The sequence below is a fragment of the Grampus griseus genome (genome assembly GCF_964374135.1).
Source record: "Grampus griseus genome assembly, chromosome: 8".
Classification (NCBI taxonomy): Eukaryota; Metazoa; Chordata; class Mammalia; order Artiodactyla; family Delphinidae; genus Grampus; species Grampus griseus.
In genome coordinates, this window is record NC_139002.1 from 71,308,869 (window position 1) to 71,336,305 (window position 27,437).

Genomic DNA, 27,437 nt, shown 5'->3' on the forward strand with positions numbered 1-27,437 from the left:
ATCGCACTTTTTTAGTTTGGTATTATATTATAGTATAACTTTAAAATACAGGAATATTAATCATAGAAATTGCACAGCTTAATATCTTCTAAACGTCCTGACTGCCAGAGGGCTACCCAAGTGCCAGTTATAATATTTAACCATGCCATAGTCTTTGCTATAGCTTGCATATCATTTAAAGCTTTACTTTAAATATACTCAGAAACAAACATCTGAAACATATAGAAATGTTCAATACAAATTCTTCAGTCTAAATTTTATGTAATTTTAAAATTATTGAATATAGTGTCTTATAACCTTTGGTACATTATCAGCTTCCTAAGTATGCAAATAAATAAAAATCCAAGGTTTTCTATTTGGAAAGGTGAAAATAAATGTCCAGAGAAGTCAAAAAGAAAAATCACTCTCTAGCTGTAGACATTAAAGAAATAGACCAAAATATAAGCAACCATATGAAAGAAATCAGTTGAAACCAAAAAATAAAATCAAATAAACGTACATTCAGATGTTATTTTAAAACAACCCTCCCACAAGATTTTAATTTCTTCTCGACTACATTATAAAAAACATTTTTATTATTTTTTTAGTAGCATGCTCCAGCTATTCCTTGGAACACTTATGTTCTCGTTATTAGTTCTGGCATCACTGTAAATACTTAGTACAATCTGCTTATTATGCTTGTAAGTTATAATGAAAAGTTTAAATACTCCTGTCAAAATGAAGATAGAGTTTTAACAGAGAAAAGTAAGGAATTAAAGAGTGGCCATGAAATAGGATACTGAACTAATTGAGGATTGAGAAGGACAGAGACTGACATTTACTAGAAGACAGTAAAATTACAAAGAAATGGCTTGTGTTAAATCTGCAAAAAGTAACATTTTGTTTTTATGTTACTCATTTTGTTAAATTAAATTTCAAAGTTAATTTAGCACTTGTCAGTATATATTGGTTAAAGGATATATCATATCTCAGAATAATTTCAATATAAATCGTATTTGTGTTTCATACACCATAGAACATGCTATCGCTTAACTGATAAATAATTCCATATTAATCAAATGTGCATTTTACTGCATGAAAAATAAAATTACATGTCATCTGGCTTCTGTACTTCATGTCTTTAAAGGTATTTGAAGATGATGAAGATGATGATAATGATAAATTTTATTCAAAGTTATCACAGGCACAATCAAGAAATTATTTACAAATCTGGTTGTTTTCCAAAAAAATTTAAGAAAATTATCTTGAAGAGGATAAGTTGACTTCCTATGTGAACCCAGATTAGAAACAAAAAACAGGAAAAATCTTTATTGGCAATTGCTTCCCAAAACCTGAAATGCAATAAAGTGGCATTTCATTTTTTTCCCTCAGAAGTGGAGTGTACTTAACCATCACTCTTTTTTATCATTCCCACCACCACCATCATAATCACTGGTGATGACGGGAAAAACGATAGGAAATTGCTCCGATAAGGGGTGAACTACCATAGGTAGAAGGAGACAAAGTCTGTATATGTATCACCAATGAAAATATATTAGACTAAGCAAACCTGGAGCACTCATTCCAAAATACTTTTTTCCCTTCCCGTGAAAAACAACTGCATATCACCCATGCTTTACCAGACGGGTATTTTATATTCTATGCCAGGAATGGCTGAAGAAAAGGGAAATAATCCTTTTGCAAAATATTTTGCAACACCATAAAAAATACTTTCTTTAAAAAAAATCCAAAATAATTAATTATTTTAGCCACTATATTATTGCTTACAGTAATACACAGCAATAACATTTACATTGATTGAATTCTGTTTCCTTAATGTGAAATTTGTTTGGGGTTAATTAGCACGGCTGAGGAATAAGCCTAATAATTTCATGCTGTTTACACTGGAGGCAGTTTTCCACAAGCACTGCTCAGGGAGCAAGTGACATCTTCTAATTCCAGACAGAACACAGAGGTGAGGGCAGCTGCTCACTGTGGGGTTGCAAGCCAGGCCCTTCCTCCTTTAGCCAGTCTCCTCACTACTTGGGGTGTCTAATGGCAACAGTACAAAGTTGTTCAAATTATTGCTCAGGCATGGTAAGTTTCTAAACCAAATACTGAGCTGGGGGGGCGTGTAGAAAAGGACTTATATAAATGGAGAAAATCCACAATATCAGACATTTTTACTTCCCCCTCCTTAAGAAAAAGCAGGTCTAATTAGTTGTCTCCCTAAAATGCATACCTAGCATTTTTATTATGTATTATAACATTTTGCTCAGAGCTGACATTTTTATTCTGACAAGCACTGTCTGGAGAGCTCTCAATAAATAATACATTGACAATTTTCAGTAAATAAGCAGTGGACACAAATCGTTATCCTTACTTACCGCTGCCCCACTCTAATAGTGCTTTTACAAGTGAGGTGACTATTCAGTCTAATGCAATCCTCTCAGTGCTGGAAAGACATTTTCATTCATTACCACGGTCACAAGCACTTAAAGCACTTTTAAGTCCTGTTGCAAAACAGCAGGAATGGCAGAGCAAGCGGGGCTAACGGAAACTAAAGTTCATCACCAAAGAAACCTGAGGTTGTTCACCTAAGGAACTAGGAAACTCACTTATGTGCTAGTCACCTCCACACTTCTAGATCTACATGTCTAACAAGAATGCATGATTTTGTTTGGCAATTAAATGTTAACCTTCTTAAGCCCAAACACTGTGGGCTTTGTTTTCTGTATTAAATTTGGTTCACCATCCAATAGTATCTATTAAGCACCCTCAGATAAGGGGAGTCATATGCTATGACCCGAGTGCTCACCTTTGATCAAGGTAAGAAACTGAAATAAAATCTGAATCCAGATGAATACATTTGAAACCGCACAGTAACTTTTCTTTTCTCTCATCAGCTTTTCTTCTTTAACTAAAGCCCCTAACACCATCACCCTAACTAGTCGCTAAACCCCTAAAGTAGTCCTGAATTGCATTTTTCTTCATGATACCACATAAATTTTATTTTCTAGCTACTTGGAGATACAAACTTAAATGAAATAAGTTTTAAAGAAAGAGTAATAAAATGAGAAAATAATAGCTACACCCCTTGCCAAATATAGCCTGTGGCTTGTACTTTCACCCTACTTCTTAATCAAATCAATTTATCCATTATTTTATGACTTGTTAGACAATTGTTGGTCATAAGGATGGCTGAAAATATGTTGCCCAGTTGCAAGATGATTTCATGGTAACATATTATATGGCTTCGAATTTAGTACAGTATAGTCCAGTGTAGTATAGTACAGCACAGTATAGTATAGGTGTTATTGCATAATTTCAATCTTTTGTGTGCATCAGGAGCACCTGGAGAGCTTGTTAAAACACAGGTTGCTAGGCCCCATCCCAGGGTTTCTGATTCAGTAGGTAAGGGGTGAGGCCCAAGAATTCGCATTTCTAACAAGTTCCCAGCAACAACCGCGCTACTAACAATTTGAAACACTGGGCTAAAAGATTAATTAAATTTACCTGAACACATAAGACACACATGAGCCATATTGGCCTATAGTCGATCCTTTTCTTTTACATGAACAGAATGTTAGATTATAGAGCTTCCACTATGTAGCAAATATGATGCCACCTGAAAGCAACAACGACTAATCGCAATGAGTTCTCTAAAAGGAGATTAAATCCATAACAATGATAAGAAAGGGAGCTCTCTCCTAGTCTCCAGGATAGTCAGTCTTACGTTTGCCAGCCAGGTATATCCACCTTCACATAATGCTCAAACTCAGTATGCCTAAACCCAAACCTTCTCCCTAAACCTTCTCATCTATCTATATTCACCATCTTCGTAGCCTCACTGTTGATTCTCTCTACCAGGATACTTCAATCATCTTTGACTCTCTTCCCAACCTCACACCTCACACCTAACTAGCAACCTCAAGTATATATCTAAAAGTTGATTCTTCCTCCCTAACCCTTGTCAATGCCTTAGCTGTTTAGACTCTTATCAGTACATGTGTGGCCCATTAAAATAGCCTACTAACAGATTTCCCCGCACTTGGCTTTGTCTCTTTCCAACTGAGAGTCAAAATGCTACCAAAGTTACGTTTCTAAGAAATGTATACAATTATGTCATTCATCCTCCTACTTTAAGTAGCTCTCTACTGCTCCCTACTACCCAAAAGATAAAATTCAAACTCTTTACAATGGCTTCAATCCATTTTTTTAGTCACGTCTCCTATCCTAACTACACCAAACCTCTTGAATTCACCACACTCACAGGTTTAATCACATCACTGAAAACTTATACATGCTATTCTATCTGGGATTCTATTATGTCTCTTGTTCACTATGAATAGCTTATAATTAATCAAAAATCCAGCTCAAATGCCTATAAATCCCTTCCTAAATCTTCTAGACAAAATGATAGTTCCCTCTTCTGTACTCCAGTGTTTTATAGCTCCTTCTGCTATAGCACTTACTATAATATAATTACTCTATGTGCATGTGTTTCTCCCACTAAACTGAGGGTTACTAAAAACCAGTATCTATTCATCTCTGTATTCATCTTCTTCTCTCCCTCTTTCTCCACTTTTACCTCTCCTCACCCACTACACTACCAGATGAAAGAGCTTAATAAATGCTTATGGAAATACTGAGCATTCATATGTGTGCATTTAAATATGTATATTTTGCTTTGCTTAACTAAAGGGGCATTCCCTAAAAATTGAATCTATTCCTCTCTGAGCCATAATAATATTTGTCTCTCTGAAATCTTTTATAAATCAACAGATTTTTAGGTTAATGCATATTATATGCTAAGATCTATACTAGGTGTCTGAAGATAGACTAAAGATATGGTCTGTGTCCTCAAAAATTAAAATCTTCTTGGGAGGCAAGATCCATAAATGTAAAATAGCAAATAATACTTTTCTTCTTTGTCAAAAATCAGTTGAGCATAATTTGGTGGTTTTATTTGTGGGTTCTCTATTATGTTCCATTGATCAATGTATCTATTTCTCTGCCAAAACCACATTGTTTTGATTATTGTAGCTACAGTAAGCTTTAATATTGAGTAGAGTGATTCCTAACATTTTATTATTCTTTTTCAAGATTAACTTAGCTGTTCTAGGGCCTATCTCCTTCTATATAAATGTTAGAATAAGCTTGTCTATGTTCATAAAAGTCTTGCTGAGATTTTGATAGGAATTGCATTAAACATATAGATCTTTTGGAGGAAAACTGACAACTTTACCAGTCCTATGAGTCTTCCGATCCATGACCAGGATGTCTTGCCATTTATTTAAGTCTTCTTTGATTTCACTGACCAGCATTTTGTAATTTCAGCAACAGATCCTGTACATGTTTTGTTAAGTGTACCTAGACTTTTCATTTTATTTGGAGAAATAATATATAGCATTGGGCTTTAAATTTTGGTTTTCATATGTGCATTGCTAACATTTAGGAATGCCATTGATTTTTATGAGTTGATCTTGCATCCTATGACCTTGCTAAGTCAAAAAATGAAACCTAAATGTCACACCTTGTACAAAAATGTGACCTAAACCTCACACCTGATACAAAAATTGACCCTAAATTGATTATAGACTTAAATGTAAAATATAAAACTATAAATCTTTTAGCAAAAAAATAGGAGAAAATGTTTAGAATATAGGGCTAGGCAAAGTATTATTAGACTTGGCACAAAAAGCATGATCCATAAAATTAAAAATTGCTTAATTGCCCCTCTTCAAATTTATAAACTTTTGCTCTGTTAAACCCTATAGTAAAGAAGATGGAAAGACAAGCTACAGACTGGGAGAAAATATTTGCAAATCACATATTCAACATAGAACTAGTAAATAGAATAATAAAGAACTCTCACAACTCAACAGTAAAAAAACATCCAATTAAAAAATAGATGAAAGACACAAATAGACATTTCACCAAAAAGGATATACAGATGGTAAACAAGCACATGAAATAATGCTCAACATCATTAGCCATAAAAGAAATACAATTTAAAGCCACAATGAGATTTCGCTATACACCTATCAGAATGGCTAAAATAAACATGACAAAACCAAACGCTGACAAAGATGCAGAGAAACTAGATCACTTATACGTTGCTAGTGGGAATGTAAAATGTACAGTTATTCTGAAACATAGTTTGGCAGTTTCTTATAATACTAAACATCAATTACCGTACAACCCAGCGATTGTACCCCTGGCCATGAATCCCAGAAAAATAAAAATTTATGTTCACACAAAAACCTGTACACAAGTGTTCATAGCAACTTTACTTGTAATAGCCAAAAACCGGATGTTTGATTTGACATCCTTCAGCTGGTGAATGGTTAAATAAACTGTGATACATACATGTTATACATACCACTGAATACTGCTCAGCAATTAAAAAATAGTATGAACTACTGATACATACAACAACTTGGATGAATGTCCAGGGAATTATGCTGGTTTTTTTTTTCTTAAAGCAAATTCCAAAAAAATAGATACTGTACAAATCCATTTATGTAACATATTTGAAATGACAAAATGTTAGAAATGAAGAGCATATTAATGTTGACAGGCATTTGGTAAGGGGTGTTGGAGTAGAAGAGAGGTAAGTATGGTTATAAAAGAGCATAACTTGATTGTGGTAGTGAATACATGAATCTATATAGGTGATTTACAGGTGACAAGATTGTAGAGAACCTAATACACATATCCACAACAACTGAGAACAATTAAAACTGGAGAAATATGAATGAGATCAATGGATTGTATCAATGTTAATAACCTGGTTGTGACAGTATGTGGCAGTTTTGCAAAATGTTATCACTGGGGGAAAATGGTCAAAGTGTACACTGGATCTCTCTATATTTTTTCTTACAACTGCATGTGAATCTATAATTAACCCAATTAAAAAATCTCAATTTAAAAAATAGCAAATATTGAGTTATAATCTATTGATAAATGGAGTGGTATATGGGTTTTTTTCAGCTTTACTGAGGTATAAGGGACAAAGAAAATTGTAAGAAATTTAAAGTATACAACGTGATGATTTGATATATAGATACACTGTGAAACGATTCCCCCCCACTGAGTTCATTAACACATCCATCCATCACCTCATCCTATTTAAATTCTACTCTGCTAAGATTTGCTAATCTTAGAAATTTTCAAGTATACAATATAATGTTATCAAATATAGTCACCATGTTATACATTATATCCTCAGACCTTATTCATCTTATAACTGAAAGTTTGTACCCTTTTACCAACCTCTCTCTGTCTCCCCCACCCATCCCCAGACCCTGACAACCAACTTTCTACTCCCTATTTCTACGAGTTTGACTTTTTTTAAGACTCCACAAATTTTAGACAAAGAGGGCTACAGTCATCAGTAGAAGACAAGATGTGATCTGGATTTTATGTATTGTAAAATGGATAGATGGAAAACTTAGATAAGAAGAGGAGAGATAAAAGATTATTCTGGGTAGGGATAATGGCTGAGCATGAAGTATGTTGGACTAAATAACTAATTCAAATTAACACAGTGCTGACTCTTTAGATAAGAAAGTTTGCCATGAGATTGTTGCATCTTCAAGTTTCTTAATCAGAATGCTCACTAGAGAAAGATTACAAAAGAACCCTAGGAATCAAATTCTTATGATGTGTAGTGGCCCTAATATGAGTAAGAAATGTCCAAATTATAGTCACATCAAAGCAAAAAGAAAAAGCACAGCATATGTGGGAGATAATAAGTATTAGAAAAAAAATTCAAAGAAGTTAGTCTCCATCAGGTACCAAGAATACACCTAACATCTGAAGCTAATACTGACTACAAAGTGAGTAAATGGTGGAGTAGCTAGAGACAGCGAGACAGAGACAGTAAGTTTTTGCTACTGTTTTAAATAAACAGAGCATATCTAAGAAATGTATTCAAAAGAAAGAAAGAAGAAAAAGTAAATAAAATAAAAAGAAACCAACATACTTAAATCTAAGGAAAATAATTCTATATACAGGGAAGAGGAAGTACAAAGGAATTAAGACATGCTTGAGGAAAAAAAAAAAAAAAAGATCCAGTAGCTGGAGTGGCCTGAGAAAAAATGTAAGTTTAAGATGAGTCTTGAAAGCCAGAGTACCATGTTCGGATTTTAAGCAATGAATTTTATTTCCAAGCATAATAGAGATTGATGATCACTGGCCAAATACCAAAGTTCCAATGCCAGTAAAATGCCTAAACCCTCTGAATATCAGGTAAAACCATGAGGAAAGGGGCATAATTCTACTGACTGAAGTTAAATCCTGAAGTAACTGAGTTTACCTGGAAGTGAGACCAGACTTCCTTCTATTAGTGAGAATGGGGGATTAAGAGTTAAATTACAATTACTAATGGAGAAATAAAATTAATACATGAGCTTTTGTGCACATGAGTTTGGTGACAATAATATTTATAAGCAAACAACATTAATTTACTGCTATCCTTTGTATTCCAAAATGACACTGTCACTATATAAATATTGTCCAACATTATCAAAAAGATCAAAGAATAGTTTTTAGGACTTTGTACATTAGGTACATAAGGTAGTTTTCCCCAGTCTCCCTTTTCTACCTGGAAACAAAGGAGATTGCTCCAAAAAAACATGTTGCTTATGCATTAATTCTTAAATTTCCCATCTCTTCCACACCTGTGACAGGAGTAAGAAGTACAAGATTAGAGGTATTTCTGAAGGACCTGCTACAAAATTCCAGGTTAAGCTAAGTTCCACTGCATTTTGGAGTGGAGTGGCATCCTAGTGCACACGGTTTGTTAGCCACTCAAAACTGCCCGTTGACTATTGGTTGCCTTCATTCAAAAATCACACATTAGTAGCAAAGTAATTCTACCACTGTTATTGCTGGTACCATAGTTCTTGCAAATAATTCAATACTTTGTCATTTTTCATAGTTATTCTTCATTATATCTCCACTTATTTTAACCCTCTATTTGTATTTACTCATTTCAATTCACTACATGAGAGCAATTAGAGAAGTCCACAGGCCATAGGCCTCTAACTTCTGCTTCCCCATGCTAGGGCATGGCCTATATTCTGTGACTTCATTGTGAGTGTACTTGTCTGGCTTCTAAGTGATGGCTCCTCAGTTATACTTAAACCCTCAAGACATACATTAAGAAAGCTATGATAGGTCTAAGTGTCACAGTTATTCAGCAGTAAACCCATAGCCTCATATGGCTAATAAATATGGCCGTGAATTCCCTCTAAGGCCCAAATCCCCTTTACAACAGCTCTACCAAAAGGTAGAATTATTGACCTTTACCTTCTTCTGGATCATCACACCCTACTAAACTCGCCCTCCGTTTGCTAATCTTTCAAACCATGTATAGCATTTTCTGAGCCAATTATCCATGGCTTTGTCTGTAAGTACTTCATTACAGACAATGACTTTTTCAGACATCAAAACTTGATGGCAGCTTTTATCTCTATCTTTATAAAGATTCTAACGTCAGAAAAAAAGAGACTGGAAATAGTAAAGGACAATTTCAACCATATTAAGAGAAAAAGAATCATGATATTGGTTCAGATGATTTATTTACTCTGAAAACAGTTTGAAAAGAAAATTACAGATAGAGGATGCTGAACTTTAGATACAAACTCTAAAAGAAAATCAAAGCACATAGAATTTTAGAATTTGGCCTTTAATGCTCAACCAATGTCCTCATTTTCTAAATTAAGAAAGCAGTGCTAAGATCAATCAATTAATTAACTAATTAATTAATTATTAGGTATTACCCAGAAAGTTACCAGAGTCAAGCAAGAATGCACATCAAATTCAGGCCAGTCTGCAGCTGAAAGGATTCCCAGATAAAACATTTTAAGAAACAGGTGAAGATTTCCAGCTAATAAGCCAACTGTTTGGCTAGAAAAATATATCTATTCCAATATGAATGGTTAGAGCAGGGGCAATAATCAACAGGGTTTGCTGGTTAATTTTGAATTTGAAGTAGGTATTTAAGGAAAAAATGATCATGAACCTGATAAGGTTAGAGATCAGGAACTACTTTAATTCAAAAACCACACAGAGGTGGAAACGTCAATGAAAGGAATCAAAAGAGGAAAAAAAGTGTGTTTCCTAACAAACTTAGTAATCATAGTCCAGAGGGAGAATGACAATACACTTGTGCTCATACTTAAAAGAAGGGCTGAAGACATTTTATTATGAGACAACAAAAAGAAAAAGAAAAATTGCAGTGAAGGGTCCATCAAAGCTCTTGTAAGCTTCTGAAAAGCTCAGCGATAAAAGGAAACCTGGGCTAGACATTTTGAGGAAGTGGAACCAAAAGGTATAGATAGTTAAGCCTTTCGAAAATTATAACACACACACATTAAACACACACACAAACACACACACACACACACACACACACACACACACACACACACTGCAGCCCCAACTTCTTTGTGTAATGTTTTCCAACAGAGTAGAAAAAATAATACAAAATTTGTCAACAGCAGTTCCACTCCTGGGAATACACCCTATAGAAGAAGTTCATGCACATGTGTATCAGAAGACAGGTGCAAGAATGTTCATACCATCACTGTTTGTACTAGCAGAAAACTGGAAATAGTCCAAATGTCCGGAGACAGTAAACAGGAGAGTATACTCCTATATAGCATTCCATGGGAGAGTGTGTGAAATATTATACAAAAGTGAAAATGAACTACAGCTGCACACAGCAAAATTGATCTTGAAATATAATTATGAGTATAAAAAGCAAGTCATAGAAGGTTACAGTGTAATACCATTTTTATAAAGTTCTGAAACAAAACTAAACAATATATTATTTAGGAACATATACAAAAGGAAGATTCCAAACACAAAGTTCTGGCAAAGGGATTGAATAGGTGAAGAAAACATTTTTGAAGTTGGATGATGAATTCACAGGTGTTTGTTTTATTTTTATGCCTTATAATATATATAATCAAATATTAAATAATAAACACATATTTAAGTTTGCAACTTCCTTTTCTATTCATTTTTTCTTTGGATTTTACACATATATTGTACAAGAAAAAATGTACAGATTTAAAAACTGGCCCCTATTACTTTTGAGAATCCCAGAATAAATCTGGAAGAAGTCTATCTAATGATTTTCAGTGGAAAAAATGCAAAATGTTAATGATCCTCTCCAACTTAACAGATTCAAAAGTTGTATGAGAATATGACTTAACTTCATCAAACCATGGAGAGGAAGCTGCATCCTCTTAACAAAATGCCAAGGAACACCTTGCTTCCCAGGTCAGTAAGAGGAAACATCAGAAGCAACTGCCTACATCTGTTCTTAACATTCATAGAGAAAAAACTTTAAGAATCTTTAAGTCTGAAGAGAGAGAAATGGGCCAAGAAATTTGAAGTAACTTTTCAAGGCAGAGACACACAAAATGAAGTTGAGAAGAGGATTCAACCAACTAGGACATTGCCAACACTGTAAATGGGAGTTGCAAAACAACAGCAAATTGAAATAATTACGATTTGTCCAGAATGTCTAAGGTTCACAGGATTCAGGCTAATTACATCCTTTATAAAGTTATATGAGAGGATGATCAGTTTCTAAAGAATTAGAAAGCAAATATACTTAATGCAATAACATAAGAAACATTATTTTTTTCCATAATTCAAAAACCAGTAGTTCTAGCTCCTCATTTTAATCCCTAATTGTGTAATACTTGTAGAAATATGTTTATTTAAACTATCTGGCACTAGGTTAGTATTTGCTATGACTATGATAAAAATTCTTTAAAATAGGAGCAAGGACACAAACATTATAAGGGAGTAAAGATATATTTTAAAGAGAAGAAAAAATGAATTAAAATGAAGTCACATCAGCATCACTCTGAATACCTGACTGCTTCTTCACCTGGAGTATGAGTGGTCTTGGGTAACTTCAGCATTTAAATGACCTGAAATTTCCAACTTACTTGAAATAATAACTCTGGGGGTTTCATGATGAATACTTAATGCATTTTTTATGCAAAAATCCAAAACCTTCTCCCATGAATGAGAAATATAAAGAAAGGTTTGGATCTCGGATACTCTAAATACTTCACCAATATAACCTTCAATCAGAACAGAGGCAAAAACCTAATATCCATAAATTTTGCCTTAAAAGATTCTTCTGATGTTCTAGCATGGTATGAATGTTAAACTTTTACATTTTTTTTAGCATGGCCTTTTAATAGATTTTTTTAACAGGAACACAGTGCTCGTAACTGGATAGTATCTAAAACCTCATCTAAGGCTTTACCAACCTCTCTCCCTGACAGCATCATATTCCACATATTTCTCAGCAGGGAAGATTGGCTTCCAGTGGGAAAACTTTAGTATCAGCTTTTCCAAAGAGCCTGAAAGGAGAGTTAAGCTGGATTGCTCTTCCAGAAAACAAGTATATCATTGCTGCCAAATGCTAAATCCTAACACCATGGGACATTTCCTATGATTCTGTCTGTGGTGCAGGATGAGATTCCTGTAATATTTCTCTTTACAAAATGTTCCTTCAAATAATAACAGTAATAGTAGTTATAACAGTAATAGTAATAATAAATTATAATTATAGAAGCTATGTGTTTTATGTATATATAATCTGTCAAATTCTCACAACAGCCCTGCAAGGTAGACATCATTTATCCAATTTTACAGATAAAGGAACTGAAGCACCAAAGGATGAAATAATTTGTCCAAGACTAAGAAATAATGTTGGCTACATTTATTGAGCACTTACTATGTGCTGGTAGTGTTCTAAATGTTTTAGTTGCATTAACTAAATCTTGATCTCTTCATGATAGCTCTATAATTATGTCCAATATTTGGCTGAGAAAACACAGAGAGATGCCCAGTGTCATCCACCTGGTAAATGTTGAACTGAGATTCAAACTCAGGCAGCATAGCGACAGCGCCCACACTCTTAACCAGTACACTATACTGCCTCGCTAAATATTAGAACTTATATTCAAACCCAGATCTAGCTTACTCAAAAAACATATGGCTTTCAAAAATGAGTTCTCCCATTGCTTAAACTATACCACACAGGCAAAAGCTATCAGATGAGCAACACATACCAACATATACGCTTACTAAATATAATTCAGTGAAAATATATGTAGAAATCCAAATTATTGTTTAGAGATGTGAATAATGATAATAATCCATCAGATACATAAACACGTGTTCATTCTTGTGCTGGGTAACAGCTGCATAATCCACTGGAAAGCCTATCCCACCAGGAATCCAAAGCTCAAATGCTCCTGCCCTTTCTCTACATACACAGTCAAATGAATCCACATACTTTCATTATCATATCTTGAGGCACACAATTCCACTGGACAAATACTCTAATTTCTGATCAACATACATTCTATGAAACTGTACCTAAACTCTGCATACTTTCCATTAAGTTTATGGCCTCTATCGAAGAGAACACATTTATTCTAATATTTCTAACTACAAACTTCATCACTCCCTCTTGATCGCAATAATTATTAACTAAAATATAGTCTTTTAAAAGAGCAAAAAGTCAGAAAGAAAATCTTATTTTGTTAGAGTTGAGGTTTATATCAATGCATCCCTTTCTCTGCAATCTCACATGACTCCAGAACCTGACCCAAACCAGTTCACCCAGCCTAGGATCATATACTTAGTAGTATGATATACAAGACATGATAGTGGCTGAAGCACTATTATTAAAGAGAGATTAAAACAGCTGTACATTATGCTGAAGCACTCACTCTTCCCTTTACAAACAGACGGTCCTGGATTACAAGCAGCACTTGACCATTTAAATCACGACAACAACCAGATTTAACCAGCTGGGCCATATTCTCCTAGGCAATGCCTGTTGACCTCCTCAGTCGCAGCTGCTCAAATGAAATTCTCATTAGACAACTTATTTTCAGAAGCCAAAGGACTCTCTGATTAAATATATGTATTTAGATATAGAAGTCCTTTTTAAAGTATTCATTTTCTGACAACTGTCGCTTATGCTACAGCCCAGCTACATTGGCAACAAGATGGGTGATACAAGGATAACTAAAATTCATCATTTAATCCCAGCTGAAGGCTTTTTATCTTAGAACCATTTAAAACTGAATCTATTAATCAAAGTCTTTCTACACACTATACCCACCAATATCAACAGTGTTTTAAAAGGTAGATTCTGATATTCATTCATTCTATCCATCTATCCATTTTTCCATGCATCTGCACACCTATCTATCTATCTACCTACCTACCAACCTATCTATCTATGGCAGAAAAATTCAGGGTTAAATTTAGAACAAAACAGAAGCCTTGCCTATTTTCCCACAAATCTTACTTTCAGCGGAGGCACTTCAGACAGAACACCTTTGTTCATCAGTGTTTCAGCAATCCAGTCAAATCACTGCTCTGGAGAGGACATTTCTTGAGAGAATGGCAGATAAAATACTGGACAATTATTTGGTTAATCAAGGAATCTACCTGTAAGAGAATAACTTTCCTATTACCTAATAGAGAGTTTTTGTTTTATCAAGTAGATACTGTTTTAAAATAGACCATAATAAATAAACTTTTTATAGATCAGTTACTGTATAAGAGGGGAAATGAGGGGGAAGGTATTTAGTCTGATATAGTCAAAACGTTCTCCAGGACAAGAATGACTCAGGAAAGGTCATTTATCATGGCAATCACACAAGCTTGTCACTTATGAAGTATGGTCTTCAAACCAGGAAGTAGAAGCGAGGGAGAGGTGAGTAATGCATTTGAAAGCTTTTATACATCCCATGGGATAAAGGACGTCCCAGATGAGGAGATGGGGCTTTAAAAAGTCAAAGCCAGGCAAATATTGGTGGAGCTATTTTACCTCCTTAGACCTAGAGTATAATTATAATATTATAGAATCAGAAATCTATCAGAAGCTTATTAATGACCTTTTCTATAATTATTTCTCTTCTCCCATCACACTGTTCTGTTCTATCGCTCCAAGCAAATGATTAAAATTAGGCATCAAACTCAAAATAAAAAATAGAAATCCTCATTACTCCCATCTCCAAAACATGTTGTCTACTTTTCTCATTAACTGTTATACCATCCTCCTATTCACTCTGAGCTACCTTTAAACCACTCCTCTCTATTGATCTCCTCACTTTAAATGTCAGGTCCTAACAATTCTACCTCCGATATCTTTTCCATATGCACCCCTTCTTCCTTTCTTGTTTCTGCTGCTTTAGTTCAGGCCCTCATTATCTCTAGCCTGAAACAATTTCCTTAACATCTCTCTGTGCTCCCATACATCCAATACAGTGCTGCCAGATTAACTTTCCTGGAGGAAAGCTCTAATCCATCAACTTACTCTGCTAAAAAACAGTCAGTGGTTCCTCCATAACTTTCATATAGGTTGAGCTTCTTAGCCAAGAATTTAAGGGCCACTGTGATGAACAGAACCTACCTTTTCAGTCTTATACCCTATATGCATCTTCACATACTTTAAAGTAGAACCTGAAGGCTGTTTTAAAGCTCTCTGCCTGTTCCTTTTGACTGAAATGTCCCTCCCTTCCATTTCTACTTACATATATATCCTTTCATTCTCCAAGACCAGTTAAGACTCATTTTCCTATAGAACCTCTCCATGGTTTCCTAGGCAGGCACAATCTATCTTGTAAACTCCTATAACATTTTATCTATGTAGTTCTCATGGAGCTTATCACATATTAAATATGAATTAAGAGTTCATTTTGTATATGTTTTACACCTTTTACTAGAATATGAACTCTTTAAATTTAGAGACTATTGTTTTATTCATGATAGGTGTGCAATATCATGTAGCACGGTGGTTCTTAACCTAGGGTCCACAGACCCCAGGAGTCTATCCATAGAATTCAGGAAGTCTGTGAACTTGGATGGAAAAAATTCATTTTCACCAATTTTTTTAACTGAAAATTTGCATTTCTTTAAATTATTGATGCAGGCAACAAACCATAAATTCATAATATCTGTGACATTGTAACCAATAAAATAACAATATATTTTTATATCACATTGTACTTGTTGAAGATATCTCAAAATATCTTTTATACTTATCACTACTTCAAAATTGTACTTTTAGTCCCTCCATTAGATCTTGTGTTTAATGCATTAATAAAGTAGTACTTCATACCATATCAAAAAATTTTTAAATTATTTAACATTTTAATATAATTCATTTTCTCATAATTCCATGGATTTTACTTTATGCATTTAAAATAAGAATGGACCTGTAGGCGTTGCCAAGCCACCAAAGGGATTCACAGCCATAGAAAGAAAGAAAGTAAGAATCCCTCAGTTCTAATATAGCACCTTGCAAAATAAGAAGAAAACTTGTAGAAAAATAATCATGATACTATGTAGCTCTTGATTAGGGCTATAAAAAATATGCCATGAACTATAGAATACTGTATAAGCATATTGTTCATAAAAATTCATAGTCTTGGCAGAAAAAGACCAATTACCCCTCGTCTAAAATAACCTTTTAAAATGGCAATTAAGATTGCTGCATACCTCCAAAGATAATTTATTATCTTTCAAAGAAAGTCTTTCCATACATGGACAGCTACACTGTTAGACAGCTGGTCTTGTTATAATTTCAATATGATATATAATATTATATGATAATATAATGATAATATTACTAGTTCCTTTAATTATTCCTCTTATTATATAATTCTGTGTCTGTTAGCATGTCATTTGTTCTCCTCTGAGAATATCCCAACGCTTCTGAGTTCCTCTTAAAGTGTAGTAATTCTCAACACAATACTTCAGGTGCATTCTTTTGAGCAGGAAGTTCAGTGGGACCGACACCTCTTGAATCTTACATACTGTAATTCTAGTAATGCTGACTGGGATAGCACTGACAATTTTTTGGCAATATTCACTGCACTGACCCCATTGCACTCTCTGTCACCTAAAATTCACATGTTGGGTTTTTTTTTTAACCATGTGTCTGCTATTTAAATGTCCTTCAGTAATTACTTGTGCAGATAGGAATTTTGGTCACAGCCTCTGGACTTGATAATAAGACCTATTAAATTTTATCTTGATGGATTAGTTTTAAGTTTATATTTTCAGTTTGTCAAAAACTTTTGACTTTTTGTTTCTTTCATACATTATATTCAGCATTCCTCCCAGATTTTTGGAATCTGTTTGATAAGCACACTTTTTATCATTTCTATTTGTACTTAATGTACTATATACGTTGATATGCACTAAAAATGACTGAATTTCCGATGCCTAAAATATATGTACTGTACAAAACAAAGTTCTGTAGTGTACATAAAAAACATTCTTCAATAGTAGGAATATAATAACAAAGGACTCTTAAATGAGAGAGAGGTCTCATCTTACAAATGCCTCTCTTGTATCAAATCTATAGCACACAATAATGAAGAAGAAAACACTAATCATTACTTGCAAGAGAAGGATGATTTTAAATTCCCTAGCAGTCTAGACCCCTCCCCCTAAAAAATCATCACAAATCAATTTCTTTATTTTTACACAACAGAGCCCTCTAAAGTATGTTGAAACCTCTTTCTTATAGAGCTAAAACAATCTTTTTGGTGAATCACAATTAAAGGTAACCTAGCAATCTCATTTATTCAGAGTTTATTGATCTGGCAGCCTCAGTTATTCTAGAATAGCCATGAATGAGGAATATAAAGTCTCTGAGCAGCCCGAAGAGTCAGCATGAAGTCCATGCACTGAAGAGCATGTATATTGCTCAGAATCTCTTAGCAACTCACCCAGAAATGTTTGTTCATATTTTAAATATAGTCCAGAATGTTATGATCATCTAATTTCATAATTGACAGATGAATATAAGAAGCAAATTAGAAAATATTCACAACTAGGTAAGAAGTAACAGTCTGAAACCTGATATGAAAGGAAGAGAAACCAAAACACACATATACACAGACACACACACACACACACACACGCCAAAAAAGATATCTAAATCAAGCAGACACAGGAACTCTAAAGTTTCATAATTGCAGAGAAATAACCATAAAGCCAACTGTCCTAATTATCTCAAAGCTCTCTGGGGGCATCATTACATTATAGCATGGTAAAGTAATTGACATTTATAATAATTATCATCACAATAACTCAAATGTATGTAATTTACAGTTCATAAGACACATTAATTATTATAGTTAATTCTCAAAATGTTTGAGTTAAGAAGTCAGGTTAATACCATACCAAACTTTAAATTTTGTGGTTCAGGGAGATTGAAGAACTTATCCAGGGTCACATGATTGTTAGATAGGTATTGGAGATCATATTCTACTGCATCATGACCCTGAGTCAACAAAGAAGTTTACATTTTGTGCCATATAATCTGGTTAGTAAGATAGGGAAGCATGTAATACATTTTAGAAGCTTCCACAAAGATTGCTGATGTGGTGGACACATCACAAAAATTAATTTGAAATTTTTAAACTTCTGAGCCCTTTAAAGGAATAAAATTAACTTACATGAAAAATTCCCTTATATCAAATCCCCATTTCCCTATAGTACCACAGAGGTTTAAATTTAACTTACAATGTAAGTAGTAATCCAGAGCCATTAATTATCCTACATTTTAAAGTCTAAAATCTGTACATAAAAAAATGAAAGAATATACATAGTATAGCAATCACTCAGAGTTGATTTATTTAATTTAAACATATTATTAGAGAGTCTACTTTCATCTACTTTTTAGGACCTAGGTTAACCTAAGTGGACTCTTGTAGAGAGAGTAGAGAAGGTGGATGTTTCAGTAGATGTCATGTGTCAAAGAACTCCTCCCTTGAACATTTAGCTTTAATAGTATTAGAAACCCTCAGCTCTCAATTCTGCAACATTTGGAGGTAAAATAATAATATTTATAAATTTATAATATTTATAAAAATAAGGAGAAATAAATTAGGGGTCTTTTTCTCTTTAAACAGTTGATATTTTCATAATAAAACACTATCCATCAAGAGGAAATAAGGGAGAAAAAATAAAGTTGTGGCTAGGAAAATACCTGTACTCCCTTTTCCAGAGCAAGGCTTATAGTCAGTTTAAAACCTTGATTTGTTATTATAAGAGCCAAGTAAAATGCACAAAGTTGTAGAAAAATGGAACTATCTGCTTAACACTTCTAATGGATCACAATCTGCCATCACCATGGTAACCTCTGAATAACTTTTTCCTTGCTAGTGTCAATTATGCACTTCTCTGGCCCTTAAAACCCCACTCATTTTTTTTTTAAGCCTGGAATCTTTAAAAGAATAAAGCCCAACAGTTAAGTCCACACATACCCTCTTGTTCAGTCCGAGTCATTTCCTCAAGCTTCTTCTGTTTCAGTGTGTCCACCACATCGGCAAGGCTCCCTTTGCGGCGTTCTGGGGTTCCAAAAGTAACACTGGTCATTATCTCGCGGTCCCGACTCCCTTCGTCAGGCTTATGTGGTGAGGTAGAGGTATTTCGGAAGGAATATAGGGAACATAACTTATTATTCTCTGACTCCTAGAAAATAAAAATAAAATAAAACCATTAGAACATGTTTCTTTACATATCATTGGAGAAAAATTCCAAACTCAGAATGACAGTATATGAGGCTGAGATGGACAAATAAAATATATTAATTATCTCTGCTTAAAAAAAAATACTAAACATAGAGGTAATTATCAAAGGAACTAACCTGAAATTGTAGATTCGACCTTTTTCTTTTTAAAAAAAAAAAGCAGCCGAAGTGTTACAAAAACTTAATTTTACAAGGAACACTTCAACTTCTTACTCATTTACACCCTTCATTTAAAATAGTTCAGATTCAATTATTAATTATAAGGATGGTAAAGTTTTTCTTTTAATTGGCACTTATATTAGCAACCCTCTTCCCACAGCCTAAAATATACGTACATCAAAAAAGAACCCCATTATCCCTAAATTTAGAAACAGTAGAGAAATTAGCTTCCATATTCACGTTAATTATTCACCAGAAAATATATAAAATATCTAAATCAGCGTCAGAAAGTTAGCCAACCTGAATATTTTTGTGTGCTGGGGTTTGAGGAAAATTGTTTGTTTGTTTTCTAGCTACACATCTGTCAAAGTTATGGAAACCTCTTTCTATTTCTTACACTTACCCCTGATACTTTAGCACATAGTCACACACATTTTTCATGTGGCATTTAAAAATGATTTGTTTTTTTCTTTTTTTTAACAAGAAGACAAGTTTGTTACAGAAACACTTACACAAGAATTATTTCACATTACAGAGAAGTTGGCTAACTGGTAGGAGAGTTAGGTCCATCTTCAAGGAGAAAAAGCAGATCTTAGATTGAAAATAATAAACACCTAAAAGTTTATAAAAAGAAAATGCTTTTATAGCTCTTTAAATCGGAACTGAGAGTTTTAAGCAAACATTTTTGGCCACAGTCCACCAGTAGTCTTGCATTCACCTTATCTGTCTGTGTATGGGTATTCTCTCTCCCAATAAAAAACTGTATGAAATAAATAAAGCATCTAGGCTTTGTTCTCATCAGAAGCTTAAAAATCTTAATCACTCCTATATCTCTCTCCTTCTTCACAAAAAAAAGCCCAGTAAGCATCAAGAACTAGAGGAAGAGCATGAGGTAAAAGTTACAGCGTTTAAAAAAAAGAAAAATTTACAGAGTTAATCACTGGTAGGAAAGGGAATGAAAAGAAAATGGAATCTAGAGAATTACATTTCCACATACATTAAATGAGATAATTGTACTCAGTAAATGCTAGATATTTAGGTATTATTGTCATTGTATACAAAGTAGGAATAAAACTTATTTTCACAATTATTGGTAGCATATAATGAGCTAACATTTGTAGAGCAACTAGGCACAGTGCTGAGCCCAAAGCAGGCAGTGCTTAGTAAATGGTAGGTATTATTATTTTGTTGGAAGGAACAGATCTAGGAATGGAGCCAAAGAGGTTTTTCCCCCTCTGGACCTAAGGAATTGCTTAGTAAAAAATATGTCTTGAATTAAATTGAGTATTGTAAAGTCTGTGAATATACTAAAAACCACTGAATTGTACACATTAAATGAGCAAATTGTATGGTATGTGTATTATATCTCAATAAAGCTGCTTTAAATTACTATGAGCCAAATCTTAATCTTTTCCACAATCCCATTGTTATCAAAATGCCTAGCACGGAGTAGATGCTCATTACATTTGCACTAAAATAAACTGAAAAGGATAAAATAAATGGGCAGGGCAGGAAAAAGAGCTCCTCTTTACCTTATCCCTAAATCTTTTCTTTCCCCAGGAAATATGTTGTATTTCATTTACTGCTTACAATAACTGTGGAGTGATGCACAGGAACTCCTTCTTTTAGATGCCAGTCATGGTTAATACATGGCTCCTTGGAATGGCCAGTTCATTCTCTACTTTGTGCAAACAAAAAACTCAGAGATATGTTTGCCAAAGCCAATTTCAGCTCTTAATAGTGTCCCTATCAGAAATGTGACCTAGGCTTTTGAATCAGTAATACCATTTGATAAATTATGCTTCAATCACTTTCATTTCAAATGCAAATTTATCTATCATTGCCTGTAAATCAAAAACAAACTCTGGCTCAACCTAAGGGATTGAAGATCAACTTAAAACAACAGTTACATGGAAGTGGTTACCTACAAATGACTCACCACTGACCATAATAAAGAGGAGTTTTCCCACCACTCTCAAATTGAAAGATGCTAGAAACGTCTCTCCAGCCTGAGTTACAGTTGTCCTTAGAGAATTTAGGCTCCATACAGTACCATTTTTTTCTCTCAGGACTAATTTCAGTCTATTTTCTCATGTCACTTACTTGTTAGATAGACTATGTTCCTTATTTTTTACTCATGGGAACGTGGTCACTGCCATCTGCACCACAGACAATAACCATGGGTTCCCACACCAATGACCCACACTGTCTTCAGGCCCATAATCTGTGCAAGGTCACTCAACACCACCAAGAAGCAGAGAACAAGAAGCTGTAAGTCATGATTTCTCCAAGAAAGCAACAAGAACTACTTGCAACATGCCACAAAGGCATCAACACGGGCAGAAGATGAAATCATAAATGGCTTAAGTCATACTATCTTATAAACAATGGAAAGGGGCAAAATTTACCATTTATGGTCTTCACTTTTTAACTTTCTAAAACTTAAGACATATGGGGGGCTTCCCTGGTGGCACAGTGGTTGAGAGTCCGCCTGCCAATGCAGGGGACACGGGTTCGTGCCCCGGTCCGGGAAGATCCCACATGCCACGGAGCGGCTGGGCCCATGAGCCACGGCCACTGAGCCTGCGCGTCCGGAGCCTGTGCTCTGCAACGGGAGAGGCACAATGGTGAGAGGCCCGCATATCACAAAAAAAAAAAAAAAAAAAAAAAAGACATACGGACCTCTCATGAATGGGGGTCTATAGTCAATTCATCTGAACAAAGGGGCACATAAATCCAAACATCTATCGATACAATGAAGAGATTACTGTTAGATAAAAGGCAGTAATGCCAAATCAGAAAAAGAAATTTGACAAAGAATCTCTAGTTTTTGTTCTAGGGAGCTAGGTAATTTTTAAGTAAGTTTTCTTACAGAAAAAAAAAGCTCAACTTATTCTTTAATTTCCTAAAAACAAAACTGGTCCTATGAACTAACAATTGAGGCAAGATGAACAGTGATAATATCTATCAAGTTTTGATGCATGACACTGCAGCACAGCTGTGGAGAGGTTTGAGACAACATTTGACTAAAGCAGTGCTTCTCCAACTTTAAGGTATAGAATTCCCTGGCAAGTATGTTAAAATACAGATTCCCTTACCTCTTCCCATACCCCAAAGAGTGGGGCGCAGGAATATGAAGTTTAATAAACATCCCAAGTGATTCTGATGCACCCCACTTTCAGAAACACTGATTCCGTGAGAAGGTAATGAAATGAATGTGCTTTGCCTTAATGTTATAATGTGGATATAATTATGAACATTTTAAAGAAGTCTGGTTAGTTGTGATTTTAAAAAGTAACATAAAGGAGATTATTTCTCTTCTTTTGATCTTTCTTGTGAAAACAACCAGTGTATAACATGACAGAACACATGAACATCACAAAAAGAAAAGCATATGGGGCACTGAGTAAGCATTAGTTCATTCAAAGGAAACTTACAAGTTTGTTTTCTCTTAACCCTTAACTTCAGAGTCCTCCCTAACAGTGAAGAAAATTTCAAAATACTATTTAAAAGGATCCTAGTACCAATAAAAGGACTAAAGTGATATTGATTCAGATTATCTAAGGAGCATTTCACTGGCAATTAATTAAACAGTACAAAAATTATATGTAGGTGACTGAAAAAGCATACAGTAGTACAAAAAAAAATCATTAGGCAAAGTTTCTAGAAAATACAAGCAATTTTCACAAATTAAGAATATATAGGGTTTCCCTGGTGGCGCAGTGGTTGAGAGTCCGCCTGCCGATGCAGGGGACGCGGGTTTGTGCCCCGGTCCGGGAAGATCCCACATGCCGCGGAGCAGCTGGGCCCGTGAGCCATGGCCGCTGAGCCTGCGCGTCCGGAGCCTGTGCTCCGCAACGGAAGAGGCCACAACGGTGAGAGGCCAGTGTACCGCAAAAAAAAAAAAAAAAAAATATATATATATATATATATATATATATATATAATTAAGATGTTTCCATATATGAAGGGATAGAGAAGTAAATATTAAAAACAAAACGTGTGTGAAGTGATGGATGTTAAGTAAACTTATTGTGGTAATTCTTTCACAATATATACATTATATTTTATATCTTTAATACAATGTTATGTCAATTATTTCTCAATAAAATTGAAAAAACAGATTAAAATAAATATTGTTCAGATTTTTCAGAAGTTATGAAAAACTGATCGCTCAGCAGTGGCATTAAATAACATTAAACTCAAATAGCCTTCTCATGGTACTGTGAATATAGCAAACATAATCAAATTTTTGAGCCTTTGCAAGTCTTGTTCCTTTCCCCTAGAATGTACTACATTCTCTTTGACTATGAACTCAACCCACTCTTCAAAGCTCAGCTCCAACTGCATTTCATCCTTAAAGTCCTCCCTGACTATTCTGGGCCTCACTATCCTCCTATCCCCTGAACTACACATTGAAGCAATCAGAACCATGCAATAATATACTAAACTATTCATTACTATTTTGCATGTTTTAGTCATATTTGCAACTAAATTTTAGCTTCTAACTTATGCTTCTTCTATATACCTCATGTCTTATGCTGCTTCTATATACCTCCAAAACATAAAAAAAAAAAAAAAAGTCACGTTGTTGGATGATGAAACAACTATTCACCAAATATGTCAAAAATAATAAAAAATTAAGGCTAAGGGTAAAGATTCGCTCTAGCAATGACAGAATTGCTTATTTAAGCAAAACGTTAACAACTGAGATATTAAAAAATAAGGGATTCATTCAATAAAAGATGATATAGCTACACAATGGGATACCACATGGCCATTAAAAACAATATTATATATGTTGAATATAGTGTTGTTTATAGTGATGAATAATTAGAGGCAATTTGTATTTCCAATAGTAGGGATTATTTGAGGGCATTATGGTTTTATCCATATGGGGGAATAATTTGAAATCATTGAAAATCATATTTTTGCAGAAAATTTAGTGACGTGGGACTATTCATATTACTAGTAAAAAGTGTGTTAGTGAGAAACACTAATATATATATATATATTTTTAAATTATGTACAGAAGAAAAGAAAGAATTTCCAACAAAATGTTAATGGTCCTCTGAGTCTTGAAATAATAGGTAGTTTTATATTTTCTTTTTGAAGTTACATATATTTTGCAAATGTTCTATCATAAGTAATACTTTTAATCAGAAAATAAATACTATTTTCAAGGTTGAATATGAATACCAAAAAAAGTTGTAGAATAATTTATTTACAAGGGAAGAGGTATCAAATGGAGAAAAGGATATATCATAGTATTTTAGTATATAACTTCAATTTTGTTACATGTGTGCATAAGGGTAAATATGGCCACAAAAACAAAATCTTAGAAGATATACACCAAAATATTTATAGTGATTTATAAATGGTTATGAGATTATTGGTAATTTCTTTCCTTTTTTTGCTTATCTGTGTTTTCTAATTTATCACTGATAAACACTGATGAACATATTGCTTATGTAATAAGGAAGAACAAAAATCATTTTATAAAGAGACGCTTAGAGGAAATATATTGGGTGGGCCAAAGAGTATCTTTGGTTTTTAAGTAGAAATACACATTTTTCCTTTTCACCAAGAACTTTATTGAACAACGTATTCACCCTTTTGCTCCACTACCTTCTGCCATTTTTCCAGGCAATTTCATAATTCCATCTTCCCTAAACTTTTTATCTTTTTGAGCAAAGAACTGTTCCAGGTGTCTTTTACAGTCTTCCAGGGAATTGAAATTTTTTCCATTAGGAGAATTTTGTAAAGACCTAAATAAATGGAAACCTGAAGGTGCAATGTCTGGTGAATATGGCAGATGAATCAGAACATCCCAGTCAAGCTGTAACAGGTTTTGCCTGGTCATCAAAGAAACATGCGGTCTTGCGTTATCCTGATAGAAGATTATGTATTTTCTGTTGACTAATTCCGGATGCTTTTCGTCAAGTGCTACTTTCAGTTGGTCTAACTAGAAGCAGTACCTGCTGGTATTAATCGTTTGGTTTTCCAGAAGGAGCTCATAATAGAGGACTCCTTTCCAATCCTACCATATACACAACATCACCTTCTTTGGATGAAGACCGGCCTTTGGTGTGGTTGATGGTGGTTCATTTTCCTTGCCCCATGATATCTTCTGTTCCACATGATTGTACAGTAACCACTTTTCACTGCCCATCATAATTTGTTTTAAAAACGGAATGTTTTCATTACGTTTAAGTAGAGAATCGCATGCGGGAATACAGTCAAGAAGGTTTTTTTCGCGTATGTGGAGTCCAAACATCAAAGCGATTAACATAACCAAGCTGGTGCAAATGATTTTCAACGCTTGATTTGGATATTTTGAGTATGTTGCTATCTCCCACATGGTATAACATTGACTGTTCTCAATTAATGTCTTGATTTGATCACTATCAACTTCAACTAGTCTACCCGACCATGGAGCACCATCCAGTGTGAAATCTCCAGCATGAAACTTCGCAAACCACTTTTGAGACGTTCTATCAGTCACAGCACCTTCTCCATACACTGCACAAATCTTTTTTGCATTTCAGCTCCGTTTTTACCTTTCTTTAAATAATAAAACATAATATGCCGAAAATGTTGCATTTTTCTTCCATCTTTAATATTAAAATAGCTACACAAAAATTCACCAATTTTGATGTCTTTTTTTTAATGCACGCTGATATGACAGCTGTCACATACAATCTAACAAAATTGTTTTGAATGAAGGTAAAGACAACTAAGTGCTACTAGAATCATCTTATGGAAAAAAGCGAACGAACCTTTTGGCCAACACAATAAAAATAATTTAAGAGAATAGAGTTTGGCCTTATTGAACATATCTAGAGAGTTAGTATATTATAGTTTCCCTATATTGAAATCAGAAAAAGTAACCAAGCTTTCTTTCCTTGGTATATCTGCATCTGAGGACTCACAAATAATATTTTCTGATAACTCTAATTATTTAAAAGGGAATCCTTGATCAGCTAAAATCTAGATCCTTATCATTATCACCCATAGTTTCCTGTTTGCCCTCAAAAGACACACAAAATCAATTTATTTCCTATTCCATGTTAAAGTTGTTCGAAGTATCTTAAGGGAGGGATTAGGTTAACAGTCCTTTTCTAGGTGAAACTCCTTCAGTTTCAACACCTATTTACCATTTGACATGGTTTCCAGACCCTTCGTCATTCTCCTCTGATACACTCCAGTCTCTAGATGTTGTTCTAAAAATGTGTTGCCAAGAACTGAATACCGAAGTTTGTTTTAGCGTGAAGAAAAGTAACATTCAGAAGGTTATGTGGTTTTCCCCATGTCACACAGGTAAAACTGGCAGAGCTAAACTCTGAATGTAGGTCTTCTGACACCCAATCCAGTGTTTTTTCCATTCCATAGGGCTATACTAAAATCACTTTCAACAGTAAAAGATGCCATAATTTCAATAACACGTACCTTCTAAATCTTTTCTTACCTTACATTTCCAGAGAGGAGCTTTACCTACTTTTGAGACAGGAATTCCACTGTTATTAACCCTAATCCAACAATTACCAAGATACATTACATTAGTTATCTACTGTATAAAAATCACCCTAAAACTTTGTGCTTAAAACGACAATAATGATTTATTATCTTTAGTGGTTTCCGTGGGTCAGGAATTCAGGAGCATCTGGGCTGGGTGGTTCTGTCTCAA

General features: G+C 34.3%; 1 protein-coding gene across 7 annotated transcripts in view; it reads right to left on the minus strand.

Moving 5' to 3' along the window:
• The window catches only part of SOX6 (SRY-box transcription factor 6), a 624,429-nt gene that overhangs the window by 334,925 nt on the left and 262,067 nt on the right, over positions 1–27,437 (minus strand). For all 7 annotated transcript variants that reach the window (XM_082660447.1, XM_082660449.1, XM_082660450.1 and 4 more), the window contains one exon: positions 19,326–19,533. In XM_082660447.1, coding sequence (XP_082516573.1) covers positions 19,326–19,533 — 208 coding nt within the window. The remainder of the gene's footprint in view (positions 1–19,325; positions 19,534–27,437) is intronic.